This window comes from Rhinolophus ferrumequinum, chromosome 17 (genome assembly GCF_004115265.2).
Source record: "Rhinolophus ferrumequinum isolate MPI-CBG mRhiFer1 chromosome 17, mRhiFer1_v1.p, whole genome shotgun sequence".
In the NCBI taxonomy this organism is placed as follows: domain Eukaryota; kingdom Metazoa; phylum Chordata; class Mammalia; order Chiroptera; family Rhinolophidae; genus Rhinolophus; species Rhinolophus ferrumequinum.
In genome coordinates this window covers 42,659,953-42,686,509 of record NC_046300.1, presented here as the reverse complement: position 1 = coordinate 42,686,509, position 26,557 = coordinate 42,659,953, and the positions used below count along the sequence as shown (strand labels likewise).

At 50.4% G+C, this 26,557-nt stretch overlaps 2 protein-coding genes across 6 annotated transcripts in view; one reads left to right on the top strand and one right to left on the bottom strand.

The window, feature by feature from the left end:
• ATG7 (autophagy related 7) overlaps nt 1-1,917 on the top strand; it is a 215,687-nt gene extending 213,770 nt beyond the window's left edge. For both annotated transcript variants that reach the window (XM_033132876.1, XM_033132877.1), the window contains exon 19: nt 1,382-1,917. In XM_033132876.1, coding sequence (XP_032988767.1) covers nt 1,382-1,414 — 33 coding nt within the window. In that variant the 3' untranslated portion in view covers nt 1,415-1,917. The remainder of the gene's footprint in view (nt 1-1,381) is intronic.
• Nucleotides 1,918-2,478: 561 nt separating this feature from the next.
• Nucleotides 2,479-26,557, bottom strand: part of VGLL4 (vestigial like family member 4) — a 141,297-nt gene continuing 117,218 nt past the window's right edge. For all 4 annotated transcript variants that reach the window (XM_033132500.1, XM_033132498.1, XM_033132501.1 and 1 more), the window contains 3 exons: nt 11,014-11,236; nt 5,711-5,831; nt 2,479-5,272 (listed from right to left, as the gene is read on the bottom strand). In XM_033132500.1, coding sequence (XP_032988391.1) covers nt 5,001-5,272; nt 5,711-5,831; nt 11,014-11,236 — 616 coding nt within the window. In that variant the 3' untranslated portion in view covers nt 2,479-5,000. The remainder of the gene's footprint in view (nt 5,273-5,710; nt 5,832-11,013; nt 11,237-26,557) is intronic.

Genomic DNA, 26,557 nt, shown 5'->3' with positions numbered 1-26,557 from the left:
CTGCTCAATGGTCCGAACATGAGGAGCGTCAGGCCCAGGGGCTCCTGGGTGCAGCACCCACTACCACTGAATCCCAGCCCAGGGGGCAGGCCCAGGAGTCTCCTTCAGGCCATGCGGAGGATGAGCTGGGAGGGATGCTGGGCGGAGAAGGGCAGGGCCTGCCTGCCTGGCCACTCAGGTTGCCAGACCTCCTCCACTCTCCTCTCTGCCCCTGCAGGCCTGTGGATCTTGGCACTGCAGTCTCATCCCAGTGGCCTCTGACGGTTGGGGACATGGGGGTGTGTGAGAGGCACACCCACCAGCCCTCCCCGCCCAGGGCTGCTGGGTCCTGAGGAGAGGAAATTTCCTTCTCTATTTATTTTCTACATCCTTGACTTTGAAAGCCAAGCTGGTGTTGATATTTACCTTGGCTGGGCCTCCTCATCTCCCCGGGCCAGCCTCGTGTAAACACGATGTTCTTTCTCTTAAGCTAGCATTGAGGTGGCCTTTTGCAACCAATTCTAGGAATTCTGAAAGTCTGAAGACGTAAGTTCAGGGACCAGCCCCCCAGGGAGCTCAGGGTGCAAGGAGCTGGGGGACCTCTGTGCTGGCCTCTGGGGCCAGCCAGGCCAGGCCTCTCCCCACTTTCTCCCATTCCTGTGTGTGTGGGGGGGCTCCACAGTCACATCTCCCCCCACCGTAGATCAGACTCAGAAGTCGCAAGTTCCCTGAGGACCCGCACAGGACGGACAGAAGCAGGGTCTGGCTGTCTCCCGGGGCTGGGAGGCGAGGGCTTCCTCTCCAGGGGCAGCCAGCTCCTTAGCGTCCGTCTGGATGTGTGGTTTTTCGTCCAGTTGGCACCTGGACCCCAGTTCACATGATCATGGAGCGGGACGCCCAGTGTGGGAACCTGCAGAGGCAGGAAGTGTGTGTCCGCAGGCAGCCTGCGCCCCCCTCAGCAAGGTGCAGCCCAAGTCCCTGCTCTCAGGCAGTTTACCTTCCAGAGGTACCCAGACAATAAGGAAGCCATTAAAAACAAGATGACCTGGGGGGGTCGTGGTTAGAGCCACAGGAATGAGTCAGTGGGGCCTGACTGGGGCTGGCGAGCCAAGAGGCCTCCATATCCCCCTGGGCCAAACCCCAGCACCCCCGGCTGGGCCACCGGCTGGCTCGCTTAGCAGAGAGATCTTGGGCAAGTGACGTGGTCCTGAGCCTTGGTTTCATTATACAAGAAATGGAGGTGTCACTCCCTTAGTGAACAGGGAGTTGTGAAGCACAGTGTGTCACCTGCAAGTGGGAGCCACTGTTCCTTTTACTTGTCACAGCTGCACAGCCCTGAGCATGCGTGGGCCTCACTGGGCCACTGAACGCTCTGCTGAATGTCTCCCCTTTCTCCACACAGATCTGGGACATGAGTGACGATGAGACCATCTGATGCAGCCCACCCTGGCGTGGCCAACTTCTCCCCGGTTGCCTGCTGACGGGCTCTCAGTGGCCGGAGCAGGACTGCCACCCCAACCTTTCTGGATCCCTCCTCTGCGTACCTTGAGGACCGAGGCCGTCCCTCTGCCGCCCAGGAGCTGCTGGTATTCTCCCTTTCTCATGATTCCTGACACCGCCCGTTCTGAGCTCAATAATAACCGTGGCATTGCCCTCTGTCTGGGACTTGGCTCCCTCCACGAGTTCTTTTTTCTCGTTGTCACAGTGTTTGAGAGGCAAGCTCCCCGGATCCTTTCCGCCTTGGCCCTCATGGGGTGGCCGTGCAGGCTGGGAGGAGTTGGCCCAGCACAGACTAAATGGGGACGTGAGAAAGCAGGTCCTACAGACCACTGTGGGGGACATGGCACACCCCATGCCCTCCCGGACACCACGCTCCCGCAGCCAAGTGAGGCTGCTCCCTCCGCGTCGGTGACTGGGAGGCCCTCACACCAGCATGGGTGGGTGGGTGGGTGTGGGTGTGTGGGGGTGTGTGTGTGTGTGTGTGTGTCTTTGCCTGCCTCTGTGGGTGGGTGGGTGGGTGTATGTGTGTGTGTGTGTGTGTCTGCCTGCCTGCCTCTGTCTGTGGCCAGGCGTCCAGCAGGCAGCAAGGGTTCATTCAGATGGGCTCTGCCATGTGTTACTCAGGCTCAGACTGATTTTCTTCTTTATCCTGGGTTTGCAAGTCTCTGACACCCACAGAGGTTGACATGGAAACCCAGGCGAGAGGAGGTACCCTTTCCACACTTTTGATCCTTCTGGTATCATCTTTAGGCTCAGGCCTGGAACCACTGTCAAATGGAGTCTGAGGCAGACTCTTACCAGAGTAGGATTTCTGGTGGTCAGGTTGTAAATGAGGCTTCCATGTAGAATTAACATCCCAGTTTTCCATCCTATGTGGGGCTTAGATAGGGGCGCCTCTGTAGACGGGTGCAACGCCCTGCGCACCACGCCCCCTTCCGCCTTACATAAGCAAAGGTCCAGCTCTGTCACTCCAGGACGCCCAGGGGCACACACACAGTCCGTGGTTTAAGAGCACTTTATTATTGTTCTTAAGGCTACTTTTAAGTACAAAAAAAAGATGGCCTGCCAAACCTTTTTTTTCCTTCTTCTTCCACAAAAAAAGCAGGCCACAGAGAATGGTATATTACAGATTTACAAACACGGAGAGAACTGTGCGACGCACTGCAGATGGGCTGGCTCTGTGAGCAGCTCACGGCGCCCTTCCAGAGCCAGGGACTGGGTCCTTTCCCGGTAAAGGGTTTGGTTTCCTGTTCCCTGTCTGCGCGAGGCCCCTCCGGGGTACTGCCTATCCCAGATAGGTCAGTGCACCAGGGACCTGGCTATCAGCGCCACCGTCCCCTCCCAAAGCGATGCCCCCGTTGGCTGACAGAGAGCTGGCTGAGGAGCCACCCCCACAGAGCCCCCGGCAGTGGGTTGTTTTCCTGTGGCAATGCTCAGTAGCCTGTAGCAATAACAAACTAGTGGCTATTAAGGCAGATGCAGTGTTCTCATAGAATAACTGTGTTCCTGCACTTTTACAGACAAATCTACGACAAAAAAAAAAGATCAACTTTTTTTTCCAAACAAAAAAAAATATGAATGATTACAATAGGAAAGGGAAAAATTAAATAGCTACATATCATTAACAAATTAATTGTTCTTCAAAAAATACCTACAAATTTCTCTGTACATTCTTTACGCACAGCGTAATGATGGTCTTAAAGTTACCTATATAAAAAAAGTGTTCTCAACGATTCTTCCTACAGAAAATATAGGGGCCTGGATGCGAAAGCCTGGAAGCCCAGTTAAGTGGGAGTGAAATGTGTGCAGGGGGAGAGAGGAGAAGGGCTTTTCTTTCGCTTTTCAAAGACCAGCAGCCACCCCGTGACCACAGCAAGAGCAAATTCTCCGACCTTTTTACCTGGTGCCAATTTTCCAAATGAACCAGTTAACCTGTATTTTTCTCACTGAAAGGCAGCCCCGAGGGTTCCCATGAGTCCACAATGCCTTGCAGGTGAAGTGGTCACGCCCATGTCACCTGGCCAGGTGACTTCCTAAGCCCTCTGGTGGGCGAGGCTGGAATGTAGCCCAGTGGAGGATCAGGGGGGTCGACACATGCAATTACCAAAAAGATCAGCTACTGAACACCCACAGCTGTGTCCGTCATGCTTTCTTCTCCTAATGTCTAGTTAGTAGCTATTACTATAGCAAATGATAATAAATGCAGTAATAACTGTATAAAGTCAGAGGAATGTATACTGCCTTGGCCCCAGCGTACGAGGAAGCATACAAAATACCGTATCACAGATTGTCAGTAATCTGCTGTTCAGCCAAGAGAGTTAAAGGGAGCAGTTTCTGCATGGAGGGAAGCTGAAGACACAAATCCCAACTCCCTGGGAGCTAGTAATGAGCAGGCAGGGACGCAACACAATAATGATGCCGTCAGCCTTTAGCACAAACTCCAGCGTCCGACCCCACGGCGGACCGATGGACTCAACCGCCCGTCTCCAGGGGCCGGCTAGCCCCACACCACCTGGGAGTAACGTGAATATCAAATACCAATCTTAGAGTACAACTGTACCAGCAGTAAGTGTATCTAGGACTGTAACTGACAAAAATAAACTAATTCTGAACAGAAGCTAGCCAAGTATTAAGGTTTGTGTTTGCTGTCTATACAATTAATAGAAACCAGCTATTTTTCTCCATTTAAAACATGCATCACATTTAAAGCACTACGGCACCTCCAAGCCTCAGCTCTAGTCTAACAAACTGCAGTGTTTAGGAAAAGTAAAATGCCCGTGATTGGTAATCTGCAGTCCAGTTGCAAGCACCTGAAATCTAGAGAGAAAGACCTATAACCTGTATGAGACTTCCCCTTCCAAAAAGCTGTTTTGTCTAAAATTAAAAAACAACAAAAAACACACAAATGGTCAGAAATGTCATCCTTAAACCCTTTGTTTTTCAGCAGTTTGCCCTCCGAGTTCTAGCATCTCACATAAAGTTGTCAGGCAGGCAACTCTAGTCCTCCTCCAATAGTGCAAATCAGACACGACAGTTCTCTTCAAGTAGACGCACACACACAAGCGCACACATGTGGGCTGCACCGAACAAGCCACGGGAGCTAAGCCACACTCACCCCGGTCTCGAGAAGCAAATGGAAAAGCACAAAGCGTTTGGGTCACCACCGTCATGGCTTGTGACCGAGAAAGCGCGTGCCGTGGAGTCCTGGCCCTGTCAGGGCAGCAGACCTGCATCAGAGGTTTCTTTGGTAACTGAGGCAGGAAGTTAGGATGCTACATGACAGATGTTCCACACGCCATTCCTGCTATCATGTTCGAGGGCCCTGGCGTACACATACCAAGCAAGTACAAAAACAACAAAAATCCCAACGACATGGTTTTTGCGAATAAACCATCCCTTCCCTTCCCCCCCACCCCACTCCCACGATTTTTTTTGTTTTTCCATTTTTTAAGCACTGACTGACTGTTCGAAGCTCAGGCAAACCATGCAGATCGACGTCTTGTTCGAGGGTGGAGCTCCCTTCAGGAGACCACAGACGGGGAGTGACTGTGGCTGACCATGTGGGCAGAGGGGCTGGCAGGCTGGCCCCTGCGTGAGGCCGACTCAGGGCTGCTGGACGCGCCGTCCTTGGCCGCCTTGATCTGAAGCCACGTGTCTCCCAGGGCTTTGGCAAAGTGGTCGTCCACGGAGCCCGTGATGGACACGGAGTTGGGCGCTGGCTCCGGCTCCTTGTAGTTCTTGCCCAAGCTCCTGCGGAAATGCTCCTCCACCACAGGGTCACAGGTGGTGGTGGCTGCAAGGGAGCAGGACAGCAGTCAGGGCTGAGATCTGGGGACAGAAGGCCCACCTCCAGGCAGCGTAACCGAGCACTAGGGCAGCTCACCTCTCTGAACCTGTAACCTGGCAACGTGCCTGTCGCCCTGAGCTAGCTACGAGTTCAGAGAGAATGTGGCATTAAGTGATGGTAGAGCCCCTTGTTCTGCCAACAAGAGAGATCTAGAGATCAGGGCTGATGTGTTTCTTCTGCCCTTCCCACCTACCCCAGAAACAATGCTCGCTGTAAATGTGCTCAAATAAAACCCACTTGTTCAGCCTCAATTACCAATAAACTCCAGGGGCTAGATGGTCCCATCTACAGCATGAGACAGAAGGAAGCACACTCCAGTTGAAGTCATGTTGACTGAGGGAGCCCAAGCCCACCTGGCTGTCCCCTCTCCCCAGGGACACTTACAGCTCGGGGCCCTCCGGTAGCTGGCCGGCCCTGCCACACAGCCACTGTGTGCGATGGGGCAGTGGGAGAGGTTGCAGTTGCGAGCACTGGCAGAGGCACAGGTGATCACGGAAGGCCGGTTCTGGGGAGAGAAGGGAGGCTGGCATGAGCTCAGGCTTGCAAACAGAAAGGAGAGTTCTGCTTCCCCACCAGGTCCTTAGAAAACCTGCCACCTCTGAGGGCGGCCGACCACCTCCCCGCCCCTCCCACACCACGGCCGGGCACTCGTCCTGCCTGGAGAGCCAAGTGCCACCAGCCATCTTAGCACCCAAATCCCCCATCTATTGGACCCCAGCTCCTCCATGCAGGGGCCTCACCAGCACCCCCCACCGCTCTGTGAGCCCATCCTGAAGCCCCTCCTGACCAAAGCAAATCAAAGCCCAGCCCCTCTGCCGCCTCCTACTTCATCATTGGTCAAATTGCCGCAGGATAAAATAACAGTGATTCCAGAGCGAGGGAGCCTCCCAGGGTGTGTGAGGAGCCTCCACAGCTCCTATGGTTGAGGTCCCCAGAGCGGCGGTCCTGCCTATGTGCCATTGTACCCCAGGGGTTCTCTGAGCAATCCCAGTACCCTTCCAGCATACATTCAGTTTCTGCTGAAGCCAAACCAGCTCAAGTTGGTTTCCATTATGACCACACAAATGATGGAGACAGAAATGCAGAAAATACATATTAAATGTATGAATTCCACTCTGCCGACTGTCGCCTTCCCCATAACCAGCACACTGCCTGGCAAACTCCACCCTTCCTTTAAAACCCTGTTCAAATACCATCTCTGTGAAGCCTTTTGTGATACCCCCTCCCCCATTCAGCAAGGAAATCAGCCATTCCAGGTGCGCCTGTAACACGCCAGCACCTGCCCCTTCCTCGAGAACACGCACACATCAGAGCAGGCACCAGAGGATTTCTGCACCCCCACCCTGGTGCCATATCCAGGCCAGGAAGTATCTGTGAACCCAGCTGGGCTTCCTCACATTCCAGCCAGGAAAGGCATCTCCTGCGCGCCCCGAGGGCAAGACGGGCAAGGACGTGCACTGAGTTCCAAGACTACACGTGAGGGGCTAGTTGAAGGGTCACCCCAAAGGGCCCAATGACGAAAGAAGTGTCAACAGAGGGGAATCAGGCTCGTCTCCCCGGCTTTCCTTATACAGATAACACAAAAGGCTTCCCATCAAACCTTCCTACGACGGGAAATGCACAGGAATGACAAGAACACATTCTGTGATGAAGATCTGGGTCTACTGGTATGAACTGGGATTAAACACAAGGGTGTGAGGTCTATAAGAAATTCTACACGTCTAAGACGGAGAAGGTGGAGCTTAGCAGCAGCATATCCAAGAGTTCAGGGTTTTATCAATAGCACAACACATCAGCAATGGGGATGGAGCCACCACAGGAGTCGACGTGACACTCACTGTGGACACGATGGCCTGAGGAGAGAACGTGGCTTTGAGGCCAGGTAGACTAGACCTCAGGGAGTGCCACTCTCCACTCCTCAGGTAGGACCTCAGAGGCAAGGGCTTGCACCACACTGAGCTTCCGTTTGTCCGAGCGCGAAACAGGAAGAACAGTAACTGGAGACAGGGCTGGAGGACCGCCTGGGATGAGGGGTGTGGGAGCCTGGCCCTGGCCGCATGCGGGAGCCCTGCTCCTCGGATGCTGCTCACACTGCACCTGGAGGCCAGCCTGCAGCTTGGAGCCCACTTCCTAAAGGGTCTATCGGATCCCTGCGCCCAGGACCTCCTCCCCTCCCCGCCCTCTCCATCCATGACGTGGGGCGAAGGCGGCCATGTTCATAAGTGACTCGGCCCCTTGGCCAGGCTGGAAAACTAACCCAGGCTGGGGACCAACTATTAAGGCAGACTCGGTAAAAGATTCAGGTTGATCTCAGGAGCTGTGGTACTCACCACGCTGGACTTGTGGGTCTCTAAGCAGAGAGAGGAGAGGACGAGAGACCTGGACAGGCACAGAGCCAAAGGAAGGAGAGTCCTGTGTCCTCTCCAGCTCCACCAGGCAGGGCCCTTCCTTCCTAAGCCTGCTGTACCCATGACCCTCCCAATAAAACTTCCTTTTGTGCTTAAAGCAGTTTGGGCTGGTTTCTGTTCCTTGCAACCAGAGTCCTGACCAACGCAAATGTCGGCAAGTGGGGACATGCTTGGGGGAGGGGTCATGGAAGGTGAGGAAATGCAAAGTGTCACAGAATGGACTCAGGGAAGCTGAAGAATACAGTCAATGCTGTCCAAAGGCGGGAAGGAAAAGGCCACTCCAGGAGGGAATGAGGGCAGGACGGCCGGTAAACGTGGGGATATGGGGACGCTGTGAAGAGATCCCAACTGTGGCCCTGGTACTGGCTCATCTCGGGGACACCTCCTGACCTGGCCCGAGGGGAAGTGCACACCGCGGACGGTCAGGGCCTGGGATATACACCACCTAAGTCTTCCGAGCTCAGGTTCCAGCCTCTCCCCCCGACTGGCTGAGTGCCACCTGGGCTTTGGTGCCACGTATCCACCTGGAACAAGCACCAGATGGCAGGTGCTTGTGAGCCCACGTGGCCCAACACCGTAATTTTCCAGATGGGGAAAACAGGGCAGAAATGGGTAACCAGCTAGAGATTACATAGCAAATTAGCGGCAGGGCCAGGATGGGAATCTGTCACTCATGTTCCCTTCACCCCTAGCCTCACCCACTCCGGCTGCCCTAGGAAAAGACAACAATCTGATGGTCGCTGTGCCTTGGGTTCTACTATGTAATCCTATCCTGTCTCTCCTTGTTTGCCACTGGCCTCGGGACCACCCTCTTGGTATTTTTGTACCTTTCTTTAACACACTCTATACCCTCAGAGCTGCCATCACCAAAACCTAAAGTGGGGTGACACTCTCTGCAGCCTCCCCAGACATGCCTCTCTGGGAACTTTCCTGTCCCGGTTCCCAGAGCGCTGAGTCACATTTTCCACCGTCCGCCCTGCACAGCCTGTCCTGCCTGCCTGCCACACACAGCTCTGCTGTTGCCCCAGGAAGCCCCCTCCCCACTGTCATTTCCCCTGCTCAGAGCTACGCAATGACATGCACACTTCCCACAACAGCCACCCTGACAGCTCACAAATAAAACCCAGCTCCCAGAAACGGTGGGTGACGGAGCCGCTGATGAATAGACTGGGGCTCCCATCTGTCCTCGGCGCAGTACCTGGCACAGAACTCAGTAAATGAGCAGCAGCTCAGGTTAGAGCAGACGGCCAGGCCAGGCCACGCTTACACAGGAAGGAGCCTGATGAACAGTTACTATGTGAATGAAACATGTGTTGACCAGCAGTCCAGGTGGAAGGACAGGCTGATAACCTTTCCCCACCAATCCCAACCTTGAATTAAAGCTTAGGTCAGTGGCCTCCATTCTGGGGAAGCCAGAGCCACTGTGCCCATCCTAGGAAAGCTGTCGGCTTGTTCCACGGCCATTGGCCAGGACTCCCCTAAGAACATGGGTGGGAATTCAAGGTTCTCACTCCTAGAAAACCTGCTGTCCAGTCCCACAGGGATTCTCTGCTGCAGTAGGGTAGGGCTGTGGAGACGATGGCAAAGACTACCAGGTCACTGTCCAGTGGTACACTTTTCCCAAAACAACTGTGATCAAAAACCAAGCAGAAGATCTGCAAAAGCCTTTGTAGAAGCTAAAGGGTAGGCAGGGCACACCCTACTCTGCCTTGCGGCCACCGCGGGCTTAGAGATGCGACTTCCCAGGGTACTGCAGTCCCAGCTACCTCCCGTCTCCTCCGAGGGCTGCTCCCTTCTCCTCCGAGGGCTGCCCCACAGCAGTGGCAGTAGCCAGAGGGCTGAATTCCCTGCTTTGTAGAAGTAAACTCCTTTAATGCTGCTTAAATCACCTCCACTGTGACCCGTCATGCTGGATCACTGTCCTCTCCTCACACAGCCATTTCCCTGACCAGACGTGAGCTCCTTCCAGGCTGAACGGCTGCTCTGCACACATCTCTCTGTACCACCAGAGCTTTACAGAGCGCCCAGGGCATGGTCAGCGCTGGGAAATGTTCAATACATGAAGGGCAATAACTCAGCCCCCTGTTCTTGTCAGAGTAAGCGGCTGTTTATTGATACATAAATAGTTAAAATACCATAGTTATTTGATTACCGGTCTCCTCCAGACTGAAACTGTGAGTGCCCACATCTTGCTTGACTGGCTTCGAGCTTACTCCCTTGCACACAGTAGGTGACTATCAGTTTTGTTAAATGAATGAAGGAAATAAACGGGATCATGATGTCGCGCCCCAAGGTAGGAAACGCAACTGCTCCTCAGCTTGACTGGGAATCACAGGCACAGTACACCTTTCCCAACACCCGGGCCTGCCCCATGGAGTCGTTCTCACCAGACCAGAACGTGCCAGGCAGCGCTGGCGGGACTGGGCGCAGGCGGGCCCGGTGGAGCAGCTGTCAGAAGCCCAGCAGCGCGCAGTGAGACCAGAGTGTCAGTGGCGTGCACACTGGGGGGGGCACCGGCGAGACCAGGAGCTCAGCCCCAGCCCCCTGCTGCCCACAGCACCTCCCCTGCTCGCTGTCCGTCAGTCTTAAGCCAACACTGACTGAGGACCTATTAGGTCACAGCCCCAGAGATTCAGAGAGAAAAGCCACGGGCTCACATGATGGTTCAAAACCTCAATGCTAATGCCTCCTTTTATTATATGTTTCCCCAGGAACCCCATTTTCAAGGAATTTTTTTCTACTACACAAACTGTGTTTATTAAGTAGTAACTAATTTTATTTTTCTTGAATAAGAAAATCCCTACCTGCCAATCACAGGTTTCTGAACAGCATGAGCCAATAACCAGCGTGACCATGACTTTATAGGATTCCGCCCAAAGCAAAACCACCTGACGTTGAACCTCGTCCTTACAATGGGTAAGTGCAGGGCTGCCATGCGGGTTCTTACACTGCTCCTGTTTCTATCAGGAAGACTGCTGGAAACACACCTAATCTCCATTAACCTCGCTGTGCAAAACAACAAAACCCCAAAGACATTAAACGTCTCATCCACGGCCGTTCGTCCTAAGAGGTGAGGCCCAGGCAGGAACTAACATGGGAGGTGGTGTCCGGCAAAAGGGTCCCTCCCGCCGCCACCCCCCCTCCCCGTGCCACGCGCAGGGCCAAGGCTGAGGATGGAGTCGCTCGCCATGTCTCCCACTGCGTCCCTCATGGCCTCTGCGGGCGCCCCCCTGCCCCCGCCCCACTGCCACCAGCCCAAACCCCACTGGACAAACCCACCTGCTGCCGCTCCCCCGGGGTCAGTGTGGGCGAGATGCCGGCCGGCCTGCTAGCATCCACGCTGTTCTTGGTCAGTGCGAGGGGCTGCTCCACGCTGAGGCTGGGGAGGGACGCGTACAGGTGGCCGCCGCGCAGGCTCATGGTGGGGGCCACGGCCCGTTCAAGGGGGCTGCGGCTCCGCTCCCGGGGGCCTCCCCGGCCGTCGCCGTTGGCCGTCTTGGTCCTGAAAAAGAGGGGCCGGCACTCAGGGGGGCAGCCTGGCGTCTTGTGAATGGCGAAGGGGCTATGGCCACATGTGCCAAGCACTTCACACGGATTGTTTCCTTGACTGCTGCACCTTGCTGTGGGTAAATATTGCAGCAGCATCACCCCCACTTTCTGAGGTTCAAGTCATGTATGTAGCTGACCGACGGGTGAACTGCGCCAGGACGCTAACCCGGGTCAGTGTGACCACAGGCCCTTGGAGCCAGGAGGAAGCAGCATCAGCAAGGTCCGTTTGGCAGCCTGTCCATGCAGCTCACGGGCCCATCTGAGCACTTCCAATGAACTCCACGCTCAGGGTCTAGAGCGCTAACCTAGGTGCTCAGGCTCAGCTGGGTGTGACAAGGACCTGCCATTTAGGAGGCTATAGACGATGAGGATGACCCAAAAGTAACCAAATGCTTCTGTGTGCCGGGGCCTGCTCCAAGATGCCACTGCCATGCGTTGCCTCAATCTTCCCAACAGCACTAACAAGATGCCATAACTACCCTCTTTTCAGACGACGGAAGCAAGACTCCTAGTCGTGTCACTGGCCGAGCAGCAGTCGCGTTAGCTCGGGCTAATGGGGTGCACACGCTCAGGCTTGCCTGGGGAGTGCAGAGCCAGCGTGCAGCTCCTCCCTCCAGAAAACACCAGCCCGAGTCACCCGCATCAGGACAGTCCATCGACCGGTGCTCACGAAGGCCTTGCTTGTGTGCTCAGCGCCAGGTCTGTGTGGGACATGGATGGAAGGTAACCACCAGCCCACCCACCATACGATGGATCTAGTCGAGGCAACACTGTAAGTTGCATCTATTAAAGAATGACACAGCCCAGCAAACGCTAAGACGTGACCCACAGAAGACCACGAACACGGTTATGGACTCGGCTCTGGTCCTTCCTTTTCTCCGCTTATTCCAGGGGTTCTTTCTGCCTCTAATCTCAGCCCCTTGAATTTACCATGTTCTCCTGCTGCCAGAGCAATTTTTTTTCCCACACGGAAGGAGCAAGTCGTTTACCAAAAACGGTGGTAGATAATGATGTCAGTGACTTTTCTTTAAGAAATGCAAATTCCTCTCCGAGTTCACAACAGTCATCCTGTTTGCTCAGCAGACAAGTTATTATCCTGTTATACAGCACAGAAGCCTGGGCTGGCGTGCTAAGAAAGAAACCCAGAGAAAGCAGCACAGCCTGCTGCCTTCTCGACTGGCTGAATGCGATAAAATTTCATTTAGTATTTTATATACACACACACAGAAGTGTGTGTGACAGAGAGACAGAGAGGCAGGTATGCCCTTTTAAATTGTACTCATGTGTAGTTATAAGAAATAGATCCCTGTAACCCCAATAAATTTAATATTAAAAAAGGGGGGGAAGAGAAATAGATCCCATGTATCCTGTACTCAGTTTCCCCCAATGGTGACATCTTGTAAAATTAGGCCATTGACACCAAGACAATCTACCAACCTATTCAGATTTCCTGTTTTACTTGTTTTCATTTCAGTGCAATCTTTTCATAAAGCAGATCCGACCACATCAAGCCCTTCGTTGTAACTGTCAGCAGCTCAGCACCATCTTCAGGGGCCTCCCAGGCCCTTCCCCCTCCGACTCTGACCACCTGTCCACCCTCGTCTGGGTTCCATGCCACCAAGAGCTGTGCTCTGTAGTTAACAACAGTCTACTTGCCATTCCTCAAATAAGACACGCCACTTCGTGCCTCTGTGACTGTATATATTTCTGTGTGGCGCCCCACACACACACACACAGCCAACTGTGCCCGTAGCTTTAGACCCCAAAGTGCCCCTTGCAAACCTTTACTGACTAGAGAACCCACCACACCGCTATTTAATGTCTTTATCTACGTGCCTCCCCAGAGCCCCCCAGGACTTCCAAGAGTGCACAGAGCCCAGCTCATCCCACGCCCTCACTGCCTAGCACGGCAGGCCCATGTCACTGTGAGTGAATGAAGAGACACTACATGGCTGACCGGGTAAGGAAAGCAAGGCACTGCGGTGGTGGAACTGTGCGTGGGCAGGATCATGGAGAGGTGAGGGGTGAGGAGCCGCCTGCAGGGGAGTTCACACCCTTCAGATGTGGAATGTGCCCCGACTCAGATGCCCTTAGGGGCTCAGTGGAAAGAGCAGGAGACCTGGCAGGACTTGCAAGGCCCCAGACGCAAGTGTGGACACAGGAAGATCCACCTCAGAGGGGTTTAAACGAGGACTGAGCACGACAGAAACATAAGCAACCGTGCTGGCACCGTGCAGGTGACCGTGAACATGAGTGGAAGCAAATCAGCGCCAAGCTTAGTTTATCACTTAGTTTATCAATTGCAAGGTAAGTAACTGACTGCATAAGGCACAGCATTTAATTTATGGATGTTTTCCCCCTTTTATTCTCTGGTTGACTCTACAGAATGATTTAAAAGCAATTAGAGAATAAATTTTCAGCCCATTAAGATAACAATGTGGGGGGGTGGCCCAATGGCTCAGTTGGTTAGAGCGCGTGCTCCCAACAACAAGGTTGCTGGTTCAATTCCCTCATGGGATGGTGGGCTGTGCCTCCTGCAACTAAGATTGAAGGACAAAGACTTGGAGCTGACGGGCCCTGGAGAAACACACTGTTCCCCAATATTCCCCAACAATATTAAAAAAAAAAAGGTAACATGGAAGAATATATTTTGGTCAAATGGTCTAGATGAAATGTCCCATATATGTGATTTTCAAATACATACACACATACGCACACATGATAACTAAGATAAAAACCCCACCTTAATTCTAAACCCAGCCTGTCCATAATTTCCTCGTCCTGTAATGATTCATTAGACATCACAAGTCTGTCCAGTGACTGCCTCAGGGGTCGTGATCGCAAACACCAGTATGACTGCAGTGCAGATGTGAGGTGGGCGTTCCCCTCGACAGACTTCAGGCCAATCAAACCCGGGATAAACTGGCTTTTACCTACATGGATATTTATTGTTACATCTACAATTCATCAGTGTATGAAAAGACTATACTGCCGGCACACATGTTCATCTTCAGTATCAAGTTTTCTTCCAAATGTGGATAAAATAAACTTTAACGTTTGACAAGATGTGTAAGTTGCTTCCCTGACACAATCCCCCTCACCCAGGAGGTTTCTGAAGGCCACTAAGGAACGAGGCAAAGCCGGGGATGGATTTGTGAGCTTCTCAGTCAGAATTCTCCTCTGGCCAATTCAGACTACAGTTTACGCAACCAGTGTTAACTGAGCCCTACTTTGCGACAGTCACAGAAAGTAAGACACAGCCCTGTGTTCTCAGGGCTGAGGTGAGGCAGGTGCCAGAGAAGCCGGAAGAAGGCTGGAGAGCGTCAAAGGATGAGGACTAACCCCGGGTGGAGGTGGAGGTGGAGGAAAGGAGCAGCCTCAAGCACCCCCAGTGGCAGAGGCACCAGGACACCCACACAGCCCACCCATCTCTCACACACGTCTATGTGGCACTAACTCGGCTGAGCCTCCGGAGGCCTGGGGACCCATAACCAGCTCGAGGGGAAAGCGATGCCCAACGACGGGGTGAGCTGCCCGAGGGCATCTAGCTAATGGAAGGAAGGAGGAGACGGGCCCTGCTCCACCCACAGCCGCCACCTGGGCTGCTGAAGACACGCTCTGTGCCCACACCACGTGGGGGTGGGGGGTGGGAGAAGGGACTCTGGGGGACACGAACCAGAAAAGCAGTCAACCAAAACCATGACGCGGCAGGGCACCATGGATCAGACGAAGACGGTGAAAAACACAGAAAGAAAACATCTGAAGAACTCACTGGTTAATTTTAGTAAAATTATATATTACTCACATTTCCAGCTCTTTTTCCTGGTTCCCGGAGCTTAAAGACAGACATTGTTTTCCATGCGCCCCCCTTCCCGGCCCCGGAATGAATCATACCCTGGGCCCCACTGCTTTCCAGAGCATCATGTGCTCTCATGGACAGCCGACCAAACCACTGCTTCCTGCCTGGGAGATTGGAGTCGCCTCTGTTCCAGTTAAGGACAAAGTTTGCTCATGAAAATAGGGCTGCAGCCCCGTTAGAGCCTAAGGGGCTTATGGGTAGCTGGCTGGACGCCAAGGACCGGCCAATGTCACTGCCACTCCAGGGCACCCTGGTCCATCCTGGGAGGGCATTTCTACTGCCAGCTGTTTTAGGAGATAAAATGGAAAGGGGAGACAAAAGTAAAGGTGGTTAAGAAAGAAGACACCTACTATACGTTCCTCTTTGACAAAGTGTTCCAGGGAATGGATGCCACCTGCTAGTACTGTGTTTCGCCGAAAATAAGACCTAAGCGGAACATAAGCCCTAATGCGTCTTTTGGAGCAAAAATTAATATAAGACCCAGTCCTATTTTCGGGAAAACATGGTACTCTCCCCTCTCAGAGCTGAGATACCAGAAATGTCTACGGTGTCTGGGGAAAAGTCAACTAGATTCCAAGCAGTGAAACTGTGAAAGAATTCATCACATGAAAAAGTCTACCACGTCCACTGGATTCTCATTAAAATGAGATTTTCCCCACCCTCAAACATCAGGAGCTCCGAGTAGAAAGCAAACCCCTGGGAAGGTATTACAGCACTTGACATGCTCAAGCCCTAACGGAGTTCTGGTAACGATGAACGGCTATTAACTAAAGCAATGTGAGCCTGAATCTGTACACCAGAGGAGGGGATCTGGGTGTGAGGCATTTTAGTTAGTGCTTTCGAGGAAACACTCTGGGATCCTGTGGGCCCCGAGCGGCAGGCAGCTGGGCACAGTCTCGGCCCAGGTGGCCCAGGTGAACGAGGCGAGGACCAGCCCAGCCTCCCCCATGCGGTTCCCAGAATGCACAGAATGTCCTTGACATGACAGTGGCTCTGCTGGATGCCAGACCACTCCTGGCAGAAGTGAACTTAAGTTCTGTGGCAACACACCCTACGCATGAGGGTGCAGGTAGAGATGAAGAGTCAAAGTAGGAAGGAACCAGGAGCAGCAGTGAGACCAGAAGTGGGGAGTCCTGGAGAGTCACAGCGAAGACACAGCCCCCCCTAATCATTATTGTAAAGTACCTTGAATTTTTAAAAGCTTCCTTAGAGACTGTACTTAATGCCACTGAGCTGTATACTTAAAAATGGCTATAATGGTACATGGTATGAAATGTGTACTTAACTACCTCCCGTTCCTTCCCAAGCTTCGAGGCCTTCCCTGACCCCCCACCCCAAACTACAGGGGTGGAGGTAACAGTGGGAACCTGGATGTGCGTGAAGGGACCAGCCCCCAAAGGCTCACCCCCACTTAGTTGCGTCTCCCTTAATCAGCCAGCTGCACGGCGCTGTCCCCAGCCAGGCGGGCACATCAGCCTCCCCAGGGGACAGGACACTGCGCAGAGCCCCACACTCGCAAGCTCCGTCCTCTCCCCAGCACTGGGCACGAGGATAGAGCCAACAGCCGGTGTTTTACCAATATTCACTGAATAAGTGAATTGTCAAAGTACATATACTATGTGTGAGTCCAGTTAACGGCATTTGTGGTGACTTAAAAGGAAATTAAGGTCATTTCTTTCAGAGGAAATTCCCAGCAGGAAAGACTTTTTTCCCTGAAAAAGCAGAGTTTAGGGAACATTTAAACACCAGGCATCCGTGGTAGGGAGATGTTTTCTCCCTTTAACCACCTTCTTCATCTTCTGTTTTCCTCCCCCCACTTGTCAATGTCCCCGTGCCTGTCCAACCCTCACACACATGGGGACGCACGCATCACCCCCTTCTTTCTTCTTGTGAGCAAGAGAGTTCACTGCTTCCCCGTCAAGTAAGAAGGCGCCTGGGTTTGTCTCCAGGACGTCCTGGTCTCCTCAGCACCAACTTCAGACTGGAAGTGGAGGGGGCAGCGACACCACCCCCAGGGGGAAGGCTGAGCACAGATCACGTTTGCACTGGAGGTGCTGGGAGGTGAGGCAGCGACACCCTCCAAGGTGAAAAATGGCGAGCTGTGTGTCCTGGGCAGGAGAAAGTTGGGAAACACTGGCATCCAGAGCACCCCAAGCACACAGAGCGACCTGGGGTGGGGGTCGTCTCTGTTTCAACAAGCACATCCTGGTCAGCAGTGAAAAGGGCCAGAGACTGCCTTTCCCTTAATTGTAGGAAAAGATCGTCTTACCATCACCTAATAACGAGGAAAACAGCCACAGCCCTGCCACCATCAGAGGCTCAAGGGAACCCTACCTGAGTGTGAAGGACACTGCAATTGGCCAATCACATTGTTGCCGCAGCTACCCACCCACGTAACATTTCTCCCCCATTCACTCCCCCCCAAAGGTGGCATCCCCCTTTCTATTCAGATTTCAAAAATCAACTCCACAGAACTGAGCGATGCACACCTCATTTGCTCAATCACATGACCTCTGTCCCAGTCCCAGGGAGAAGCATATACCACTGCCATGTTGCCCTTGGAAAGTAGGGTCCCAAAATACAACGTATTAGAAGTCAGGGCGTCCCTGTTAGCCCGTTAGTTACCTCGATTACCTGTACGAGGTAACTATACTGTCATTTCTTAGTAACGCTACACACCAGATCATACGCTGGACCTCGTTACCTTATTAAATCCACCTCAACACGCCATTTTATGGCTGAGTAAACTAGGCTTCAGAGAGGTTGACTAACTTATTTAAGGTTGCAAAACACTAGTACAGCACAAGGATTCTAATTTATACCTGACTAGCCTGAGAGCCTTTCTTTTTCACTTTTCCCTCTCAACAGAGGCTGAGAAAACTACAAAAGACCTACGTACCTACCACCCAGAGCTGATAAATGAAACTGTACTATTGTATTTGCTTCAGACCTTTTCTTCCCTCCTAAAGGGAAATACTGGCAGGGATCAAAACAGCAGGCCATGCAGACACAGCTGCAGCCCCTCCCTCCCACCTTCCCCAGGCCTGTGCCCTCTCTTCATCCCCAGGTGTCCCACTGTCCTGTATTTGGGGATTCTTCCTATACGTATATGAATATATCTGTAAATAATATGGAGCACATTTTAAATTTACATCACGGTATCACACTGTATATATTGTTTTATAACCATGCTTTTACCCCTTGCCTAGTTTTGGGGCTCTACCCATGTTCTGACGTAGGGATCTAGTTTATCCATCTCATTTACCTGCTATATAATATAATATTCCTTTGTATGAATACACCACAATTTTAACGATCCATTCCTCTACTGACAGGTATGTGGATAACCTCCGGTGTTTCCTTATTATAAATAGCCTCACAGGGTTTATATCTTTGCATGTGCCCCGTGCCTGGGTGCAGGGTTTCTGAGTGTCGCTCAGGTAGGTATCTAGAAGTGACACTTGTGGCTTGTAGTGCTCACCATCTTCAGCTGTCACAGAGGTTGCCCAAACCCTGTACAACATGCGGGTCCACTCTGCACTCCCTCTGCCAGCTGAGCATCACGCCTCCCGCAGAGGTGCGTCCTCTGTAACATCCTCACAGCCTCTGGATTTCTGCCGTTCTCATGGTGGGCCTCGCCTCTCCGTGTCCTAATTCGCATTTCCTCAATTATCAGTGCAACGGAGCATCTTTTCATACATTTACTAGCCATTTTATTTTCTTCTTTGAATTGCTTTTAATGTGTTACGGGTTGAGTTTTGTGTCCCCCAAAAATGTTGGAAATTCTGACCCCCAGTTCCTGCAAATGTGACCTTACTTGGAAATAAGAGTCCTTGCAGACGATCAAGGTAAGATGAGGTCATTAGGGTGGGCTCTCATCCAGTGTCACTGGTGTCCTTATCAAAAGGAAATTTGGACGCAGTGACAGACATGCACAGAGGAAAGATGAAATGAAGACACAAGGAGAATGCCACCTGTAAACAGAGGAATGCGTGAGGCCACGAGAAGTCTTTAAGAGAGAGGCCTGAACACACTCTCCCTCCCAGCCTCAGAAGGAACCAACCCTGCTGATACCTTGATCTCAGCCTTCCAGCCTGAGAACTGTGAGTCAATTTCTGTTGTTCAAGCCACCCAGTCTGTGGTACTTTGTCATGGCAGCCCTAGCAAACTAAAACCATTTCCATGGCCTTTTTTTTTTTTTTACCCCACTGTTTTATGTATTTTTAGGTATTCTCCACACCCATGTTTTTTCTGCTTTATCTGCATTAATCCTGCCCCTCTGCCCAAAAATTTGAGAGCTTCCTCTGGACATTTTCAAAGAGGTCTCTAAGATCCCCTGGGCCTCAGGTATCCCTGTCATGATAAGGCATACTTAATAAGCAGCGAGATGACCAGGAGTCGAGACCAGTGTGTGCGACCAGGCTCGCCAAAGAGAAGCCAGGGGGCCAGATGCCCCGCCTTCTCCTGCAGGTGCAATTCAGGAAGCCAGGAAAAGGCATTCCCACCTGCCCCTACATCCCAGAGGGAAGCAGCTTGTCAGCCAAGTTATAATCCAAGACCTTTTAGCTCAGGAACATTTTGGATGGATGGATGAATGAATGGACCAGCAGCTCTTTTCATTATTCCTACACTGATGGGCCCAGCAGTAACGAACACCCCATGACCACAGGCCAACTGTGAGCACCACCCACCTTCTCTCATGCAAAGCTTGTGTCAACCCTCGGGAGTGCCCGCCACCATTTCCATGGTATATGGAGGGCAACAGGACTGAGAAGCAGAGCACTCAGCCAGAGTCACATGGCTGGCAGGTGGTGGCTCAGGGCTCAAATCAGGCCAGGCCTTCCTCTTCTGCGAGGGTTTCAGAAACAGCACATTTCTGTGGTGCGGGAAGGAGAATCACCAATACTGGACAGTGTAAGGGGAAACACGTAACTGACTCTTCTCTTCTCTGGGCTCTTCTCTGGGATTGAGTCGAGGGTTTTCAACCCAAGCCCCTCAAGAGTAAGAGGCATTACGTCAGTATAACCCACGTCTCCATATAGTCTCTAGTCTCCAATATTCCTCGCACTTCCCTGCAGCCCCTCCAGCAGCTCAGCTCTCATTAGTGTTTTGTGTGATGTGCTCTTGCCACTCACATCCTTTTTTTCCCTGTGAGACTGGAAAGAGCTCTCGGGGAAAGTGGGTCTCCCCTTGGCCCAAGCACAGTTACTGTGCAGATCTGCGTGAGGGAACCACCAAGGGCACCCAAGAAACCTGACTGACATCACGTGAAGTCACAGGGTGGCCACTTAAGTCAAGCTTCTAGATAACCAAAATGTAAGCCTCCGGGTAGAAAAATATCTTAAAACTATTCAGTTAGAAACCTGTCTGAAACATTCTACAATTTATTCTTTTCCTTGAAAAGGACTCGGGGTCTTTATCATAAACACTATTTTCAGACATGACGCAGTAGGTCTCCAGGACAGGCCTGTCTGCTGCAGACTGAGTCCTCTCGAGTGTTCAGCTCCTTATGTGCCGGGGCCAGCTCCTCACCGCGTTCGGTCTCTTCCCTTGATTGTCACAGGGCCTTTCCTGGAGTAAGTGTGCCTGCCACTGCTGGTAGCCCTTATCTCTCCTTTCTCCTCACTGCGGGCCAAACAGCCAGGCAACTAGCTTTGCTAGAATGATGTGCAAAGTAAGAGACCACAGGCTCTGAGTGAGTACAGGGCCTCCCACGGCAACTTTCCCATCCCCGGTTCCGGTATTCAGACATCTTAGTGGAAGCTTGGGAAAGTAAGGGCCTTCTAGACCTGCTGCTTATAGAGAAGCAACACACCGCAGTGTCAGCTCGCAGGGCAGAGCTCTTACACACTGCCGGGAGACTCCCATTTCTGAACTGCTCAATTCTGTGTAAATAAGATACCAGTTTTCTTTGACTACAACTGTCCACACATGTTTTCCATCATTAGCTGAGACAAGAGGAAAAACTACAGTTTGAAAAAAGAGGCCAACCCTTGAGAATGTGTCTGGTAAAGTATCTCGCCTGTCATGTTAGAAACTGTGACCACGAAAGCAGTGGGCCTTCACCTGAGGACCGGGCCTGGGGGACTTGTCCTGGGGACAAACGGGCAGGGACCCATGTGCACAACCAAGCACTGCTTACAGACGGAACGGATCACACGCCTCACATTTGGCCCCTCAAGCATTTTTACACGAATGGAGATGTGGCTGAGACTAATAAAATATAAATTAATTTAAAATTCCTACTGCTACTAAATTTGTAGTCATTTTTGCCATTATGTATTCTCTCAATGAATGATATTTAAAAACTACAACCACTATCATATTTTTGGCATTAAACAGAGTCCTTGCACCAGAGAAGGGATGGAAAACATTATGTCTTCCTTCTGTAACTGAGCTACAATGTCTGAGGTGGACAAAAACCTAGGAAAGCTCATCTATTTCTCCACGCAACATTGGTGTCACAACGTGGTGACAGTTTGCTTGGCTATCCTTTAAGGACCATTTGAGACGGCTAAGGGAGGACTAGAGAAAGGGTGGAAACCTGGGGATTTGCCCAATGAGACTGTCCAGAGCCGGATTTTAACAGAATAGTGTCTGCACCAGCTTGGACAGCAGCGCCCAGAAGCTCAGTTGTTCATGCTTAGCCGTCCACCAACCCGAGACTCAGAAGAGACCAGTTCCTTCTAGACAGGTCTGGAGTGAAACAAACTAGGAAACGGGAGTCGACACACACTGCAATGCCCAGGAGTTTCTGTAAATCAGTGCCAACCACAGTGCCTGGCAAAGAATAACTAATTTATGAACAAACCAACCAAAAGCAAACCAATCTTCGGGGAAAACAGCACCCACTATAAGACAGAGGCATTCGTGAGCTACAGGGCAGGACCTGGCTCAGGGGAGACCAGAGAAAGAACTCCAGTCATCGCAAACCCACCAGAAACTAATGGTCTGAAAACCCCTTCAAGAAACCGTCATTTCCGCTTTCATTCTTCTGGGTTGGTACCAAGCCAACTTTCACAAAGCCATTTAAATTCCTTTGAAGGCTCACGCTTAGCTTGTATTCCACATTTTCCAGCAAATTGCTGGAAAATATTAGAAAACCATTTAGTGAAAAGATTGGATGCTTTGTCCTACTCAGAGGAAAAGAGCTTCATGGTGAAATGTCTGAATAAATGAGAAGGAAGAGGAAAGGCAGCACCCCTAAAAGACTGCCATACAGGCAGGCACTTACTTTCCCTTTAAACAGTTCCCTCGACTACTGAAAAGCTTCAGTAAAAGGTTTTTCCTCATAATGAATGAAATCTGCTTTCCAGTATGATTCTTGGGTCAAAGGTCAGCCCTTTGGAAAAACTCGAAGTCTATTTCTTCTTCCAGCTACTGGAAAACTGCCTCTACGTCAGGCCTACCATGCCCAGAATTCTCTTCACAAACAAGAATCCCTCCCGATGACCCTAACCCCCGAGCCCTCACTGCCCTGTCCCCCAACTCCCCCCTCTCCAAATAAACATCCCCACTACTCCACCTGTGATCTAAATAAGACAGCACGCAAGAAAAGGTAAGTCCCTTCAATTAACGGGAATATATTCCTGAACCAAAAAGGAGGGCATAAGGTTCAATAAGAGTACGAACTAAAGTAAACAGAAGAGAACATTCGAGATCGAGAGTATTCCAGGACCCGCAGTCAGCTAGAGCTCTCCTGTCACAGCTCCTCAGGACGCCAACAGCTACTTCCACAGCCCTGTCCCACACACATGAAGTGTGTGGCCGCCGAAAATTCTTCTTGTTTTTCTTTCTCTTGATTCAGTTATATTTGTGACCCCGTACTGGCTAGAGATATAAATGAGTTACTACATAGATGTGCATCTCACATGCAGGCCTATTGAAACAAACTAGGCAATTTTCCTCCTGTGCTGTGGGGTGTGTTGGCATTCCCTCCTCCCCTACACAATCGTGTTCCTCCAGGTGAGTGCAAGCGGCCTTCCCAGGTGTCCACCACCGCCTTGATGGTGGTGGTAACCAGTTCCAGATTATTTCATGGACTGAGGATATTAGAGGGTAACCTCTAATTCCGTACATTTATTCAACACGAAAAAAAATTAGAAAGCCAATTTTCCTTTTAAAGCTACCCACCTCCCCTGACTGACATCAGAAACTTGGCAGGCAAAATTAAATTATTGAGTGAAATTCTAACTATACTAAAAGGTCTGAGAACTTAAGGATTGAGTACATAAAGTGATTAAAAACTCATCTAATAAAAGATATTAAGACACCTACCAAGTATTCTTTAAACTAGTTATCACTGTTAATATTAAATTATTAATTACTGCCATTATTAATTACAAAATTGTTAAAGAACCTAAGGACCTTCCATCTGAGAACAAATCATGTTGTGCACTAACTCCCTCTGAGAAGCCAGGCAGTGTCTGGGTTGAACTCCATGTTTCCAAAAACTAGAGGAAAAGGTTGGCTGAGCTATTTTTCCTTCACTTAGATTGCATGATAAGAACAAGATTGGAATTAAAGATTATTTCGAGGACCCTCGGGTGTTTAGAAAGGCTTCTAACATAGTGACAATTCACAGACAAATTACCAATCAATCTATTTTTACAGCAAAGTTTCCAAAGGACCTAAAAAAAAAAAAAAAAAGAACCCAGTACTGACAGTCTACTTTATTTTTTTCTGAGTTATAAAACTCCATTTCTTTACAAATATTCTCATTTTTGAAACTCTTCATAGAATTAAGAACCAACATTCCCTGAGCTGTCTGCTTAGCTTTACTGTAGTATCTTTATCATTGAAAAGCAGTCTCCTGGCTATTAAAACACATTCAATCCAAATGCTGGAACCCTGAAAAGGGGGGAGAAAAGGAACCTAGGGGAACCTGATGGTTCCATTCAGCACTGAAATGGCATTTCCCCCAAATTCGAGTTGATGATTCTAAAAATGCCTTTACGAAATCCAGGACTGCCACCCCCAACCCCCCCAGGGACACACACTTTCCTGTTCACGTGTGAGGACAGCCTTCCAAAACCAGACGGTAATGGTGACTCCTAACTACCCTTTAAATTAGAATTACCCCCCTCAAGAGTCGTCACACTGCGACTCTATTATCAGACACTTCATATCACGTCCTCAGAAAACTGAACTTCTGTCCCCAAACTGGTCACACCCTCCTTGCACATCGCTCATCCCAGCTGAGCACGGAATACAAAGGCTTAACACATAAGAGATTCATGGTTGTTTATTCAGTTGACCTAAATAAAGTTACTCATTAGTCCTTAGAGGGTATTTTATGTTTTTTACTGTGGTAAAATATGCATAAAACTTACCATTTTGGTCATTTTTAACTATACCATTTGGTGGCATTAAATGTATTCCCATTGCTGTGCAACCATCACCACCATCTACCTCCAGAACTTTTCCATCTTTCCAATCTGAAACTCTGTCCCCATTAGAAACTAAATCCCCATTCTCCCTCCCTCCACCCCCAGCCCCTGGCAACCACCATTCTATGTCTCTAAGAATTTGATTCCTCACATAAGTGTAATCATACACTATTTGTCCTTTTGTGACTAGAACATTTCACTTAGCATAATGTTTTCAAGGTTTGTCCATGCTGTAGCCTGTGTCAGAATTTTGTTCCTTTTCAAGGCTGAATAATATTCCACTGTACGTATAGACCACATTTTGTTTATCTATTCATCCAGTGATGGATACTTGGGTTGTTTCCAGCTTTTTGGCATTTGTGAATAATGCTGCTATGAACATGAGTGTACAAATACCTCCTTGAGATCCTGCTTTCAATTCTTTTGGGGGTATATCCATAAGTGGACTTGCTGGATCATATGGTAATTCTGTTTACTTTTCAATCCTTAGAAGTTTTGACAAATCATTGGTAGTAAAAGAGGTTGGAACTGCAGGATGCATTTTTCACTACCTGTTTGTCCCTCCCTACTAGAGCAAAATAAAAAAGTTGCAAAAGAATGGGTCTGGCCCACAACACAACAACAAAATGCAAGCCTTTGTAGACACAGTCCAAGTGGTTCATGAGAGAAATGCTCATGAATTATGTAAACATTTGACATAAAAATTAAATAAACAAAGACCATCCATCATGCAGCTCGCTAAATTCAGCAAATGTAAGCACACACAGTCAATGAGGTTGCAACCAAAAGTGAGCATTGTGGAAACTCACAAGCCCAATATCTGTGGTTCTCATTTCCCACGATGGGCCTTTAAAAATTACTTGAAGTCATCCAAGAATGGCTAATGTTAATAATACGCAGTAATAACTACCATTTGTATAACATTAGCGTACAGTTTTACAAAGTGCTCTGCACATATATTATCGGCAACAGATCTTCTTCAACCTGCAACTCCTCCGTACTGCCCAGAAAAATGGGTTTCTCAAATGACGAAACTCAAACCCCGCTGCCCCTATCTGTGCAGGCAGGTGAGGGTACTGGACACCGGCTCTCAAGGAGTCGATTACTTCACTCTCCATTTTAACCTCAACTTCATTTCAGAGCAAAGAGGGGAGAAAAGGGTGGGAGGAGTGACTGCTCTGTGGAGTTACTTTACAAGTCACTGAGAGATTAAACAAAAACATTTATTTTTCTATTAAATGTGAAGGATCGCTCACTCTCTACAGGATCCTGTGCACTAAAGCAACTTAAAGAGTCGGGACTCAAGTAAAATTTCCATCGAGGGAAGTGGTCAAATAGCTGAGGTCAAAACCTCCAGACTTCAATTGTGGCCAAGTGCTTTTATTTCCCTTGTAATTTTCTTTAAGAATAAATGTTAAACCGAAAACATACCCCCTTTTGGAGGCGATCCTGGCAGTTGAACTGAGTGGGAAGAAAAAGCACCCTGTACTCCCCAAATCAGCAGCCACTCAAACTATGCGCCATTGTTTAGAGGAGTCACATGATAGCCCAGCCTGGCCATAACCTGTCAGCCATCACCTGAAACTTGGTTACTTCCAACCCATTAAGGAAACAATTACCAGTGTGCATTAACCCTTCCCGCTCACACGTGTAATCGGCGGCCAGCCCTGCACCCCATTAACAGCCTTCTCTCTCCTTCCCGTCCCCTCAGAAGAAACTGTACATGACATGGATGTGATTGGGACAAGGTGCCATTTAGTGAGGGGTGAGGGATGAGAAGGAAAATCACTGCTGTCCCTTCTGAGCAAAATCAACTCTACCTCTCCCAGCACTTGCTGCCTCATAGTTTAAATTAATTACAGCTGAAAATACAGGGTTGCCATCTGGTTTGAAAAAGCAAGGATAAGGGAATAAAATGAAAGGGTTTTTGGTACTAACCTCACTTTAATCATTGCCAAAGAGCATGAAGACAGCCCAGCGTCCTCCCACAAAAAAGCCTTGGGCCTCACAAACTTGGCAGGCAGTC